The sequence below is a fragment of the Vanessa cardui genome, chromosome 25, assembly GCF_905220365.1.
Source record: "Vanessa cardui chromosome 25, ilVanCard2.1, whole genome shotgun sequence".
Lineage (NCBI taxonomy): Eukaryota > Metazoa > Arthropoda > Insecta > Lepidoptera > Nymphalidae > Vanessa > Vanessa cardui.
Window position 1 is genome coordinate 5,289,339 of NC_061147.1, and position 16,433 is coordinate 5,305,771.

General features: G+C 32.1%; 1 protein-coding gene across 5 annotated transcripts; it reads right to left on the bottom strand.

The window, feature by feature from the left end:
* Positions 1–254: 254 nt before the first annotated feature.
* On the bottom strand, positions 255–15,696 carry LOC124540566. Of its 5 annotated transcripts, none has more exons than XM_047118245.1 (17): positions 15,462–15,696; positions 13,591–13,689; positions 10,986–11,060; positions 10,264–10,377; positions 9,543–9,692; positions 8,551–8,637; positions 7,721–7,910; positions 6,678–6,806; positions 6,005–6,046; positions 5,848–5,917; positions 5,275–5,441; positions 4,347–5,120; positions 3,886–4,193; positions 3,518–3,687; positions 2,591–2,767; positions 1,528–1,631; positions 255–984 (listed from the first exon to the last, which is right to left on the bottom strand). In XM_047118245.1, exons 2-17 carry the CDS (start codon positions 13,621–13,623, stop codon positions 680–682), a joined length of 2,895 nt encoding a protein of 964 aa, XP_046974201.1. In that variant the 5' UTR covers positions 13,624–13,689; positions 15,462–15,696; the 3' UTR covers positions 255–679. The 5 variants fall into 5 exon arrangements, with proteins under 5 accessions (XP_046974201.1, XP_046974202.1, XP_046974203.1 ...); XM_047118246.1 differs by lacking the exon at positions 15,462–15,696 and adding an exon at positions 15,268–15,420; XM_047118247.1 differs by lacking the exon at positions 15,462–15,696 and adding an exon at positions 15,007–15,028.
* Positions 15,697–16,433: the final 737 nt, after the last annotated feature.

Consider the following 16,433-nt stretch of genomic DNA (forward strand, 5'->3'; position numbering starts at 1 on the left):
ACTAATTAATCTTATTCATATAATAAATAAATAAATCTTGTTACTATGATTGTTGATAGTCATGAATCTATTTGATTTTTACTTGATATTATATATTACATATTAACAAGTGATATAAATATTTCTTACATTTTGTTTATTATATGTCTTATAACATTAAAATATATTTTTTCACTTATAATGTATGTTATTTGTAATTACATTATGCCTGTAATATATCACGGTAATGCAGGTGTATGTATTAAAAGAATCAGTGATAATACTTCAATTTTAATGATCTTTTCAATGATGGATAATGGCTCAATAATGTACAAAACTGAACCGATAAATTGGCATCTCATTTTTATATAGAAAAAATAATCTGATGTAACAGGGCTATGTTCTAGCAAGTATATAATATATAACGAATATACATATATCTTCAGTCGAGAATATTAACAGAACGAAATCTAAGAAATATGATAAGACGCGGGGAGCCGAAACTATAAGATATAATAAAAAATAAATCAAACATTTTTTTTAAATAAAACAAATAGGTTAATTTATTTTACAAATTCCTTTGTTATCATATTTCTCTCGTTTAAAATATGCTCTCTTAATACAAAGATTTATCGATCACATCACCAACGGAAAGAGAATAATAGAAAATATAGTATCCGCTGTTTTAGAGGCGGTGGGTCTACTTGGCGTCGATGCACTCGGCGGGGTGTTGCGCGTTCTTAGCGGGGGCGAAGCCCGGGGGCAGGGGGATCGCGTTGTAGGGCGCGCCGTGTTGTAGGGGCCACATCTTCTGCTGTGGCCACTGGGGGATCTTGACGCCATTGGGCTGCACTTGCAGGTGGTTGAAACGCGCGAACAGCTCTTGCTGCTGCTGACTGAGGGTCCCCTGACTTGGCGGTGCCTTGCCGAAGTTAACCGAGGTCGACATGATGGCAGGGTCCATCTGAGTCCAGTCTGAGAACATTGCGTTGTTCGAATTGTAACCTGGAATCGTTTATGCCGTTGAACTGACAATGTTTTGCAAATTAGAGTAAGGCTCTAATGCTATTGATGTTTCAGCAAATCGGCTACGATTTTATAAACTGAAAATCATATCATGTATAATTTTTATTTATCTTTACACAGATTACACAAAATTTTGTACAAAAAGATTCAGAAATTACCAATGATATTCTAATAAACAGATATGTTATATCCATACTAAACAACAGAAAAAAGTGTGCCGAGCCGGGAACCGTTTATTTTAGTCTATTTTTACATTTCGTTAAAAGTAAAAAGGATAGCTTGATAAAAACAATAAGTAAAAGGGATAACTAGATGTTTTAATTACGCAAAACGTATTACTACGTAATTATGATGTATTATAACGTATTACTACCTAGAACAACTAAAGGCAAACGTCCCAATTAGGACGTTTTCTAGTCTTCACTTTTTGCGCGTTAATAACATATCTGTTTACTACAACATCATTGGAAATTACTATATCCGTTCTATTGTAGATATAAGTAAATATTATGATTAATTTACTTTGATGGTGTGTCTGGTGGCGGGGTACTCCGATGCCGAACGCGTTCATGTGGCTGAAACCGGGTGGAGGTAGACGTGACCGGCGCACGCAATCCATATTGTCACTGGAATATTTATAATTAATGAAAAATGTTGTAATTTGTAGCACAAAGAACATATATTTTTTTAAAAAAATGTGCAAAACAATCTAGATTTCTCAAAAAAAAAGCCAATACTATGGAAATAAAGATTTGAGCCACCGTAGCTTTACTTTTATCGCATGTTGATACATTTTACCAAATAAAATGCAAAGGTTGTGAAAACAGTTCATTTGATACTTATTGAACCTTTTAATACATTGAAATAATAAAGTAGCACGTCTCAGAAACCATAAAAGTATACGATAAAAATAGCATGTATGTGTTAATTACCAAACCAATTTTGCATGCAAATACAATACAAATACGGTTTGCGAAAGCAAAGTAGGCGTTTGCGATCACAACCATATTTACTTAAAGCATTCGAATAGTTATATAATAATAAAATTTCTTTAAAAAAATTAGCAAAACAATCTAGATTTCTGATTTCTTCAGACCTACTTTCTTTTTGTTATCCACTTTGTTAAATATATTATATTAAACACTTTATATTGTAATCTTTGTGACCATAGGCTTCATGCAATTTAAAAAAACTGCACAAATATAATCTGTATACGCTGTTGATTACAAATAAATAAATATTAAGTACATATAACAAGGCTGTCGAGATGGCCCAGTGGTTAGAACACGTGCATCTTAACCGATGATTGCGGGTTCAAACCCAGGCAAGCACCGCTGATTCATGTGCTTAATTTGTATTTATAATTAATCTCGTGCTCAGCGGTGAAGGAAAACTTCGTGAGGAAACCTGCATGTGACAAATTTCATTGAAATTCTGCCACATGTGTATACCAACCCGCATTGGAACAGCGTGATAAATATGTTCCAAACCTTCTCCTCAAAGGGGGAGGAGGCCTTTAGCCCAGCAGTGGGAATTTACAGGATGTTACTTTACTTTACTTTTTAACAAGGCTCCACACACGTACCCGCTGGAGATGGTGTTGTGTTTGACCTCAGTCTCCATCATCTCGGCGAAGGCTTTCTGCGTCTCCTTGAAGGGGTCGAAATCGAGGTCGTCGTCGCCGTCGCCCGCCGCACGCCCGCCCGCCGCCCCCGCGCCGCCCCCGCACGCTCCCACGTCGTTCGCACGCATGTTGCTCATTCTGGAATATAACAAACTATTATTCAGAGCGGATCTTTGGAATAGAAGCAGTTTATCCTTTGTGCAATATTTTTTAATTAATTTAAATCCAAAACATAAACAAACAATCAATAACAACCATTTATTAAGAATTATCGCATAATAACTATATGTTGTAGTCAGATATCCTTAAGTTATAATATCATTAAATCATTGTGAAAATACAACGTAAATTAAATGTATAAACCTAGATTTTATGGTTTTCTTAAACTTTAATAAATTACTGTATAATTGACAAGTAACTTTTTTTTACAACACTAAACCTATTTTTTTTTTTCAAATATAAATAAAAACCAAGTATTCATGTGTGGCCAAGAGGCGATTATTCGCAAGGTATGTTATCATCTAAGAAGTCATTACTATAAGTTTTTTAACTATGTACTAATTTTGGATGATATATAAGATCTTATTAAAAATAAATTTTGCCTAAAAAAATATTTTAAACCTGTGCATCCGGGTAACATTTGTAACTAGCTTAAAAATAATCATCACAATTTCTCTGTCTTTTATATGTTTAAAGTTTGATTTAGCTATTATATTATATATCAAAGAAAGTTTGTGCCTCAAACTTTATATTATTATTATTATTTATAATGGTTTCCTGAATTTAGCAACCGGACATAAGAGACTGCAAAGATCAACTTAATGAGCTACACTTAACCTGCTGGAATTTGGAATCAGCTGTTTCTAGAATAATCAACAGTTTAATTACCTGTGCTTGTGCTCCATCTCGAGTCTCTCGGCGCTGAGCATGGCGTGGGGCGGCAGGTCTCGTTCGAGACGTCTCTCCTCGCCTCGAGCCAGCAGCAGCCGCATCTGTTGCGCCTTGTGGAAGTCCGTGAAGAACTTGTCCATTGTCTCAGCCTGATAACGACCTTCGCTCTGTAACATTCATTTGTCAATTATGTATAGGCTACTTTACAGCTGTATCTCACCTTAATATGTAAGAGTTTGAAAGAAATTAAAAATATATATGTTTCATTTACTTTATGATATAATTTAATTTTCACTATCATTGTTTTGCTATCGAGAAACAAAATTGATGGTGCTATATTTAAGATAAAATTGTTTCCAACTTACAGCAGACTGTGGCGTATCGAATCCATTGACGAGACCGCTCTGCATCTGTGGGCTTTGCATCTGCGGCATCTGCTGTGTGTGCAACATGAACCCACCCATAGAACTGCCCATGGAACTTCCCATTGAATTTGCAGCTAAACTGTTCGTGCCCATAGAGTTCGCCAATGTATTTGCGGAAATAGGATTAGACAAGGAGTTTGCGGTTAGTGTGTTTGTTATTGTGTTCCCTAAAGAGCTTGAGCCCATTGAATTGTCTACTCTCATACCGAACGGTGGAAGCATATTGTGATTTGGATGAAAATTAGCACCTGAAAAGACACAGGCTGTTTACGTTAATCTCGATTACACAAACATTGCTTTAATATCATATCATATATAATAAAGTAATCTGAAATGTAATATGTCAGTGTCAAGATTATTATTGAAATCAATATAACGATGATTCTGAACGTTTACCTTACCTAATAATTCACTAGCAGACTCAAGTCCTATACTAGAATTTGGCACATAATGCTTTGGTTCCACCATTACATTATGCTGCCTTGCCAGCATTTCGTTCTGTCTCATTAGCAGACTGCTCCGACTGCGTTCTCTAAGCAGCATTTCCTTTTGGTCCATCAGACCGTGGTTAATTTGACTAATCTGCCTATCATTACCTAGATAACTCATTGTATCCCTGTCTAACAACCCGTAACCATTCACTAGTGGGCTTTTCATTTGAGGCAATAGATGGTTATTATCGACTAGCCCTGCGAGCATTTCTCTATGCCTTTGCATCATCATAACTTCGTTATTGGCATCGTTTAGTAGATTGTGTGTGTTATCGTCGTCCAATAGGCTGTGATCGCTGTTGTCTAATAAATCGTGGTTTTCCAACAGGCTGTGTCTATCTGATTCCAATTCATCTAATTCATTTGATAAATAGCTCTGTGTGTCGTTGTCGAAGACTGAGTTCTGTTGTGTCTGCGTACTGTTTGGACTAGTCTGTTCTTGTTTACTATCGACTATTTCTGTTTCACTTGTTTCATTTACAATACTATTACTATTCTTCTGTTTCGATTTGCTTTCTGATTTGCTTTTCTTGCTAGGCTGTCCATTTGTGTTATTGCTGTCCTTATTACTTCTGCTCGGTTTGCTTTCTGTGTGATTTTCTTTGCTATGTTTTGTTTGAGACTGTTGTGTTTGGAGCTGCGTTGGACTGGACGATTCTGATGTGCCATTTTCTTGTGACTTAACTGGAAAAGAATATGACAAGAGTGAACAACGACCATTTTAAATTATAGTACCAATAGTGATTTTAGTTTTGCTGAAAATTAAAACATTTTAGAAATTATTTTAATCATTTCAGTTCTATAATGTTGCAATACTTATGGATATTCATGAACTAACCTGTATGCGGCTTGGGACTGTTCTGTTTCCGGGCGGGGCTGTCTGCGGGTGGTGACGATCCAAGACTGGGCCAAGCCTCTTTGCCAACGCTTGTGCCATTACTGCTACTATTGCTGCTGCTACTGCCATTACTGTTGCCGTTACCATTTACCGAATCTTTCTTTGATCTGTTTTGAAAGAGTGATGTTACAATTAGTAAAAAACATACTTTAATCAAGTAGCGTTCTACAAGCAGTTTTGAACAGTCATTTTGAGGAGAAAAACCGGAAATAAAATCAATTTATTGATGGAGGATAGCTCCAACAAACATGTATTGGTAAAATCATCAAATAAAATTAAATTTATGTATTCTATATGAAAATCATCTATATTATATTTAGACACTATAATGTGATTTTTTATTAATACTTTTTAATATGTAATAATGTTAAATGATCTGCAGAATTTTAATACAGAATTGTTAAATTAATAAGTTACAAGTACATTGGAGTAAAAAAAGAAAGAAATAAATATAAATTACATTTAAATAATGTACCTTTGTGTATATAATACAATAACATAAGATATACTTACTTAGATGTGCTGACTATATTTATTTGAGACGATGTGATCACTGTTGTCGGTATAAAGTTCGATTGATTACCTGCAACATTATTTCAACAATAATTAGATTCACTTCATTAAAAATAATCTTTGTAAATAACCTTGAAACATAAATAGCCCGGCTTACCATCTTTAGAACTGCCTTTTTCTGCATTCGTACTAGAATTACCTGAAAAGGATAACACATAATAAATTAAGAATATCAAGTACTCCATTCCATTTAACTTTTAATTATATAGGAATAACAACTACTTTTTACAATTTTATTATTTTATTATTTTTTAGTTTTATTTAAATACTTTTTACAATAAAAAGTATGTTTATTACTTGGCCTCAATTGATTACTAATTCATACTATAAAAACAACTATGAGCATTTTTATTATTTTGTTTACATTACTCTGGTAATTAATTGGTGCATTTGGGTCCGTCGCTTTATGTATAATACAACTATAAACTCTCTTGTAGGTTCATTGGTTAGCTTATAACATATGAAATCCTAAGATCTGCACAAGTGATGTATACATATACGCCCATATGATTTTGTATTATATCACATAATCTCACATCATATATATTATTTAATATTTTCAAATATATAACATAATTCATTGTCATTAAGACTACTTTTTGTAGAACATATAATAAATAATTGTATAATAAGTGCATTTATATAAAATAATTAACTGACAATATATAAGTGGATGGTTGTAGATTTTCGGAAGTAGGTGGTACATGGCAGGTAGCAGGTGACAGGTGACAGGTGACAGGTAATGAGTGTTTATAGTGTGTAATGCTCACCATCTTGCGCGTGCTTGTCGTCGGGGCGGTCTCGCTGCGCCTGCAAAAGCTGCTGATGCAGACGCCGCTCGTAGACCTGGTGAAGACCCGCATGCATCTCTTCTTTCGTGAACGATGCCTTTGGATCACCTGAAGTCATACCACGACATGTAATTGATTCCTTATTTATTACCTTTAAGTATACGATACACCTAGCGACCTTACAGTTAATTTTGTCTCGATAATTATTTTAGTAGACAATTCAGGGAAATATGTCTTGGGTCACTGCCAAATATCATTTACATTCAGATCTGTTCGGTGGATAACACAAGTACACTATTTATAAGCGCGATGAACATTAATAGTTTATAGCCTATAATAATTACTACACAAATAATTAAGTATGTAAGATTTCTAGTAAACAAAATTATATTCTATTAAATAGAACACTTGTGCTAAATTTATAGTCATAATATTTGCTACAAGCAGATTTAAATGTACTGCCTATTTAGCTAATTTAGTATTATTAATTAATATTTTTTTGTTGTTCGGTGTTATCAACCCTTCCTGGTATTCTGATCCTAATACATAGTGCTTTTTATTCTACCATAATTTTTAACTCAGCTGATTCCTTGAAAAAAGTCTTATTCTAGAATTCGAAACACATGTATCGATTTTATGAAATAGGTTGCGACATCTAAGGATCACGAGAGAGTAGCCAAGTCTAGCGCTATGCGCAGCTTCTCCTCCAGCTGTAAACGTCGCCGGGAGTAGAGATGTTCTCTGTACCCCTGGAACTCCTCTAGCTTGGAAGCTCATAATGGGTCAACCGTCGGGACGTCACGGTAGAATGCGTAAGCGATCCCGTGATGCCCCCCCTAGAGACGGAGTGGGTACCGCTGGTTTTTTAGTGGGTATTCCGGTGCCTTCAGCGCTGGCGAGCCCCACATACCCCCCCACAATACAACATCATGTGGGGGAAACGCGTAATGCGTTTTTCCAGCGATAAAAAGTGTAGCCAAGTCTGGCAGTCGGTCGTCTGAAGTAGGGGTCACGGTACTCACCCAGCTCGTGAAGGTACATGCAGTCGGGCTTCGGGCAGGGCATGTTCTTCATGAAGTTCGCGCAGTACTTGGTGGTCCCGAGCGAGCCCTTCAGCACGCGCCCGTCCAGCGTCACGTTGTTGACGCCCTGGATGGCGCGCAGAGCGTCCGCCGGCGACACGTACGTCACGTACGCCGACGCGGACGGACCCTGCGGCGTGACGGCGTGACGTCATACACACGTGCATGGAGATAAATTTGTTTGCAGGATACATTAATTGAAATGATTGCATTTAATTAACATTACGTTGTATTTTTTTAAATGTTAAAAAAGAGTATAGTACGACACAACTTAGATGTCGCATCGGCAAAATTCGTGAAACCGATCACATCCGAATTGAGTACGCTATCCCAAATTATCAATATTTATTTCTCATGCGAATATGATCTTTGCACAAACGTAATAACTTGTAATATCATATGACCTAATATATTCGTCAATTTGACGCGTCGATTTACATGCACTCGCTTTCTCTGACACGTGAATCTATAGCGACGAATAGCGTCTAATGGCGCGATAGGGAGCTATTTCTATTGGTCGTGTAAATCGGTAGTAATCGGTTTTATTTTCATTCCATTGCATTTTCCGATGCTACATCTAATTTGTGTCGTATTATAAGTACTGAGTTCCTTGCCGGTTCTTCTCGGCAGAACCTACTTTCCGAACCGGTGGTAGCTTCACTTAATTGTAAAATGACGATTCAAAAGTGCTTGTAAAAGCTTACTTGAATAAAGTTTATTTTGATTTCGATTTTGATTGATTAGAGTCATCAGTTAAACATTGATCTCACCTGTGACCCTGCGTATGCAGTACTTTGGTTTATAACTACTTTGTGAATTTTTCCATATTTGCCAAAGTACTCTTGCCGCTTTAGGATCTGGAAATATAAGAATATATTGTTATATGCGAGTTCTTATACAATAACAGAATAATCGGCGATATAAAAAATGGGTTTAAATTTGTGGGGAAAGAAAAAACATGTCAACAATAGTAGCTTCATGGCTTAAAATGTATGCTAGTAATAACTCTCAATATATATGTAATTAATATTTACATATTAATGTGCCGCTACAGAAATCTTTTAATGACAACATTAATTTAAAAATAAGGATATTTTTTTATTTTTACATAGAGACAATTTGTTTGGGAATTATATTAATTTCTGTCCAGTATTAAATTTACTATAGTCTGTTCGCGTTAAGAATGCAGTGAGTTGTCATTGTTTACCGGCCTGACTCCGCCCCCTTTGACCAATCAAATCTTTTCAAATTACAAAGTCAAGTTCACATTTACTTAATTATTAACTGATATTTTTATTTTTATAATTTAATAGCTACTAGATGACGTTATGTTAAAATATGTAAATTTCTACATCGCGATGGCAAGATTCGCAAACGATTGTATATACCTAGTGTTAAGAATTTTGTTGATTAAACACCCCGATTCGATTTTTACTGTTATGTGTATTTTTTAAATTAATTATACTTAGTCTTTAAAACAAATATAATTTGTTGGAATTTTAACACAAATATGCATACACCTTCACCCTGCTGTTAAAAAAGATTTGATTGGTCAGAACAAACTATAGTTACAACTCTCAATATATTGTAATTAATATTTACATATTAATGTGCAGCTACAAAAATCTTTTAATAAAAACATTAATTTAAAAATAAAAGTTTACCTTTTTTATATTTACATAGAGACATTTTTTTGGGAATTATATTAATTTCTGTCCAGGATTGAATTTACAAGTGACATTTTATAATGCTGAGGTCATACCTCGGGGTCGGCGAGGCGCACGGGCAGGCCGACGACGAACACGAGGTTGTTCTGTACCACGCGAACGTTCGCAAGCGCTCGCCGAGACTCGAGAGTCTTGTTGCGTCGCTTCTGTTCGCGAGCTTTCTTCTCCGTCTTTATCGCGGCCACCTACAAAAACACATATTAAGAAACTTAATTTGTAAAAAAAATAGCCCTAATTTAATCAATCCAAAATATATTATATATTATTTCATGGGTACGCCACTCTGAGGCCGAGTCGATTACCATTAGTTTTCTATGTTGTCTTGGATCTGGATGTTTGTGGTACCGTCGTTACTACTGATTTCCATAACACAAGTGCTTCAGCTACTTACATTGGGATCAGAGTAATGTATGTGATGTTGTCTCATATTTATTTATTTATTATATTAGAACAAATTTCTTCAGCTATTAAAAAAAAATCTTTAGCACCATTTTCTTATTATTATATTTTTTAAGTGTTATCTATTCAACAACTTGAATATAATAACAAAGTAAATATAATTAAAAAAACCTTTAAATCGTTATCGATATGTCATTGAATAACATCAGACATGCCGCATTATTTATTTTCATGCAAATTACTATTCATGATTACTATAATAGTATGTCAAAAAATCACGTCCTCGCTTTACTTAATTATGCTGGGATTATGAGGTTTTCCAAGCATATGAGATAACTTTATATGTACTATATGTACCTGTTCTTGACTGAGAGGAGTGAAATCTGCCGGGTTTTCCGGATAGGCCTTCCGACACGCTGGACACAGGCCATTCTCGCCCTCCCGAATACGATTCCAGCAAAACCTGCATATCTGAAAGATAATATTGTTAAATTTTTTTAAATAATTCAATCATTATCATAAACATTTCAAGATAATACTGTTACAAAGTTATTTCTATATTTTATTTTTAAACATACATACATATATATTTTAATCAGTATAATTTGGCTAATAATTGTCAAGCAACAGTTTTAAAAATACAATTCAAAAGTGCTTTTAATAGCTTGCTTTTATTATCTGTCGCTCTTTCAACGGATTTACACCTTAAACTTGAATTAATTGTTGTAAAAAAAGACCACATCCTTCATTAATAAATCAATATAATATTAACTATCATATATATATTATGTACTCCTGTATTAGTTAATTGAGTAGATATAGGGTAAAATCTTTAAGCTTGAATATATTAATAGGTTATATATTCCCAACCTTCTCCTTAATGGAAGAGGAGGCCTTATCCCAGCAGTGGAAAATTTACAGGCTGTTACTTTACTTATATTAATAGGAAAATAATCTCATCTCTTTCTCACTTATTATAAAAGGGATAAGTCTTTACCTCCCAGAGATTTTCTTCAACCAAATCAACATATGAATGTATATGAAATTGTTAATATATTATGATAATAAACATAACTCACTTGATAACCACATGTGCACGGATAGAAGTGGAGATCGTCCACTTCCAAGGGTTCCATACACAGGGGACATTCCACCTGAAATCAAAAAAACATATTATGAATAAACAACATAGTATCACAAAACATAAGTGTCCAAAAAAATTACAATTTACACAGATTTCTTAAAGACAGTTCTTAAAACCTTCCTCGAAAAGACCATAAGGAAAGTAATCTGAATAGACGGAGGAGACAGGGTTACCACTACACTCAGAGACTTGGTTAAATGTACATATATAATGCTATTTGCTTCAGTATTTTATAATATAACATAAAATAGCAATTAATTTTATATTATCTATTCTATTCATACAGGTTATATTAGTAGTTGCTAGAGTAATTAGTTAATGTTTTATTATATTCTGTGCATGCATTAGAGGAACATAAAAATACATGAACTTCTATGATATTTATTATTTACTATTTTTAAGTTTTAAATTTATATTAACTGACGAAACAAACTCGCGACGATAAAAATATTAAAAATGTCATTCCGATTATATTTTCTAGTGAATAATTAAAGTCACATTAAGGCTAGTACGTACATATATTCGTTTCGCGAATAACAATTTACTTAATGACGTAGCCTAAGTGATTCTAAACTCTTGATAGAAATTTAATTCTACTACAATGTGTTTCACCTTAAAAGGATGGAGGTCAGGCGGAAATCATATAAAGACATGACAAAAGCCGAGAAAACGTTTAAAAGAAAGTGTTATTATTAGCAAGATGTATAGCTTTGTTAGAAAATCTATACATATAATAAAATTGGAGTGTCTCTTTGTAATATTAAAATAGCCCTTTTTTACTCAACGCATATGTATGTATAGTGTTTACACGATACAAAATAACATTTTTTACAATTTTGTCTATCTGATTGTTCCGGCTAATCTCTGGAACGGCTGGACCGATTTTGACTGGACTTTCACTGGCAGATGACTGATATAACAAGGAGTAAATTAGGCTACAACGATATTTATTTTTGTTAAATTCAAACGCGTACATAGGCGCGGGCACAGCTAGTATTGAATAAAAATTGAAAAACTTAAGACTGTCTCTTTATAATATGTAGACTAACAACATTAAATTAATGTTAGTGCAATAATGTTACTCAGAGATAATACAATTTAAAAATACACTGTATATAATTATATGGACATTAAAATTAATTTGTGTCTTACATTTTACAATTAAAATAATATATAAAAATTAATTCACTTCATACACGTAATTTATGTGAATATTTGAATAAATTAAAAGAATGACAACAAATCATTAATAAAATACTAACTTAATAATTACAAAATAATTAGTAAAACCTATTTTGTTTACAACATGTCTTGTTTAGGCCACACCCACCAATCACAACTTGTAATCTTTATGGATACCTCATTAATATTAATGGTTCAGTTCAAATACAGTTAGGTGTATTTATTACTTTATCTATTGACCCAGTTTAGACGAAAAACCAAAAAATACTAATGCAATTTCAAGCACACTGTCATTAAAACAGCCTGCACAATATTGCAAAGGCTTCCTGCCTCCTAATAAGGAAAAAAAGGGAAACTACTCAATCACATTCCTCTGTTATTAATATAATAACTATATAGAAATCTTTAAATTTTGTTCCAATATCCTCGCAATGGATAACAAAATATACCATAAAGATATTGTATCCAATTTTTATACATTTCGGAAACTATTTTGTTGAATATACCATTGTTTTGCAGTGAGCTATGTCACACTAAAGTCTTATATTAGAAGTAATGAAAACATTCCATAATTCTATAAATATAGGTTGATATGATGTGACAACTAGCAAGAGCATTTCAAAGAACGATTGTCATCAAGTAAATGTCTGGATGTTGTAGTTTGTAGAGTGTATCTGACTCTACTCCATAAATGCAGGCTTTTCAGCTGCTTATATATATTACTTTACAAATATACAATATACCAACGAAAAACTTAACTACTCGGACTGTTAAAATTTTTAGTAATGACTTTCAGTTCAATAAATATAAGAAATATGAGAATGTAAGCACATTATTTTTGTACCAATCAAACAATCTATAAGGCCATGTACTCATATCATATTACAAGAAATCAATCACCAACACTTCAAACCATAAATGTATAGATCACACCTCTAATCCGTAGCTTAAGTAAAGAGTATTAGACCATAGAAATGTAAACAAAAAATACATGAATAACTCCTCCACATCACAAGTTAATTTGTTAGTAATTTTATTTTTAAATTTACATGTTAAATAATCCCTTTCCTTATTATATACCAAAACCTTTTCCAAAACATGCAACTCTTGGAAAAGTTTTAGTTTTATATTGGTTTAGTTCATTTTCAGTTAAGGAATACAAAACAATGGCTCCTCATTTATTACTAAAGATGTAGTAGTTAAATTGTTATCATCATAAAAAGTCATTAGAATGGTTATAATACATAGCCTATAAAGCAATTACAGACAATTAAATTATACATTATTAATAGTATTCAAAAATTGATTGATTGATCAAGAATTGATTATGCTTATGATTTAATATCTATAGAAATTACCTGCTCTTCTCCACTCTGATTCAACACTGACATCCTAGCCCTAAGAGCTAAATGTTCTGTACTTCTCAGTATATGTGAACAAACCCGTGCCTCTTTTACCTGAAATAAAACAATAGATTTATAAATTGTACTTATATTAGTATTTTAATTATTTAGGAACCCCTATTTATAAAGAATTTGGCAATTCAACAGATTTTATCTGTAAACTCTTTCATATATATGATTTAAGCGAGAGAAACAAAAATATTTACTAGTTTTAAGACATTTATCATTTGGAAATACTGAGTGATTACATGCAAATAAATCCTTAGTATATTGCGAGAGAATGTAAGGTATTTGATGAGATGTAATCAAAGCTTCAATGATATGTTATGTAAGTAATATTAGAAAGGCATGTATGTGACTAGGTGGTTAGCATTTAGAATTGTTATTGTTAATCATGGTATATATTGTTCAAATTTCAGTAAAACAATTTACAAATTTCGTATACAATTCAAAAATACACATAACTCATAAAACACTTAAGGATGAGATATTTTGTTTATTACTGTGGGACATAATTTACATATATTATATTTGACATCTAAAAGAGATGATCGGATCAATTTCTGAATTAATAAAACAGATAAAAAATAGCCAGAAGACTTGATACAATACACCAATCAAATTACTCTTTAATATCCTCATATATTAGTGTACTTGGATAACGGATTAAAAAAAAATGTTTATGTGTAGTTTCTTTAACATTCAGGAACATTAAAGTATAGTATTCTATACTAATATAAATAATTCTCTCTCATAATGTGTATTTGATATTTAAAAATACAGACGAATTGATAACCTCCTCCTTTTGGAAGTCGGTTGAAAAAATTAAACCATGGAAAATAGGGCCCTTTTTATAATATTCACAAGTGGTCCTCTCTAAAATATTGGTAAATTGGTTACAATTTAAAACATAAAGAATGAACGACTAAAAAATTAAATTCTACAAAATACACTCAATCTAACATATTTTTAAATACATTTCCTAAACTAATTAAATCAAAATCATTATAGTAAAAATCTATTTAATTGTATTATAATTATCATTTTTTTACATCTTGAATGATTAGCTTTTTATGTTAAAAATGATAAGTATTATGTTGTTTATAACAGTTTTATTTGTTTAGGTGAAAGTTACTGCGTATGAATTACAATAAGTTATCAAAACACTAAAATAACATATAAGCAAGGACATGGAGAATTATTTAAATATATTATTGTTTTTATATAATGTACTTTGTTTATGAATGAATCACAATAGATTCACAGAACAATAAAGTACTTTACCATTTAGATAGTTTTCATAGGAAATAGCATATAATGTAAGTCCTATAAAAACAATGTATCATAATATTATTGAAGATATTTTATTACCCAAAGCTTGAATATGACTTTAAGTAAAAGTAAACAGTATAAGTAGGTTTTTAGTAATAACTTGGAAAGATAAAGTGATTGCAACAATGACTCAACCTAGCTTTGACAAGTTCATAATTTGACATTTCACAGTGGAAAAAACAATTCAATTCACTATATCTACGTAGGTCTGGAAATAAACTAAAATACTCAATCACTCATAGAAACAGCAAAATAATAATGCATAACACTAGTATACGGTTTACGTAGCATTTTATGTACCTACTATTACGCTAAAGTACGTCCGCCAGCTGCCATTCAAAAGAATATGTGGCATAAGTCAAACTTTCATTTCGTACAAGGATGCACTAAAAATAATTATAAACACTCGAGGCACTATACAAATCATTTAGAACCATTTACTCAATAATAACGTCGACCGATTCCATTTTTGGAGAAAATAAATCGATGTTTACCTTACGTCTCCTCTCAATGCAAATCTTTTTCTATTGCAGAATCAAGACTGCTAACCCTTCCGCTAGAGTCGTAGATGAATCCTCTAGAATGGGCCTATATTGCGGTTCACGATTCAATTTAAATTAAAATGCAAAGCTGAAATAAATACAACTGTCCCGAAGATATTTTCTGCGAGTTACTATACATTTGTTTTATGAAATGGCCTAATCTTTTACAAGATTCCGTTCTGTGGTTCCATAGACAATTCATTTGCTTTTTAATTTTGAATAATGAATGAGTATTTTATAAATTGTAATAAAATAATAAAAATACAAAAATATATTGTAATTCTAAATAATTATTTGTTCACGATTTTATAGAAAGTTTTAATTATTGTGTTCAACAAAAAAATATTTCATATGGCAATTGTTTCTGTCATTTACACAGATGCAATAGATGTTTTACGGTTACTGAGTTGTTCTTTACGATATTTTATATGCTCAATATAAAATATCTTTTTACAAAAAATATTATTTTATTTATAGAACAATGGCTGCTGTTTAGTTATATCTGAATCAAGTACCTTGCAAATTATTTAATAATTAATTATTTTAATGACAATATATTATTATGCGAATTAAAGGTACGGTACCGTAAATTATAATCTTTATAAAAATATTTGATTACATAACTATTGTTATATCCGGCAATATTTGCATCGATGAGATAACGAGAGCAATTATTCAAAATAAATAAATCAGAGTATCCAAGTGTTTTTATAAAAAGGATAAGTTCATTTTATTGATTTCAGTATATTTTAATAAATTAAATTATTATCAAATTCTAGTTAGAAATTACTTTTAAGTTATTTTATTATTTTTATATAAAATGGTATTTTTATTATTTTTTGTCGTTATTTGGATAAATGAAACATGAGTTTACAAGCATATTATATATTTTTTTTATAATAATTAAGAATAAATTCTTACATC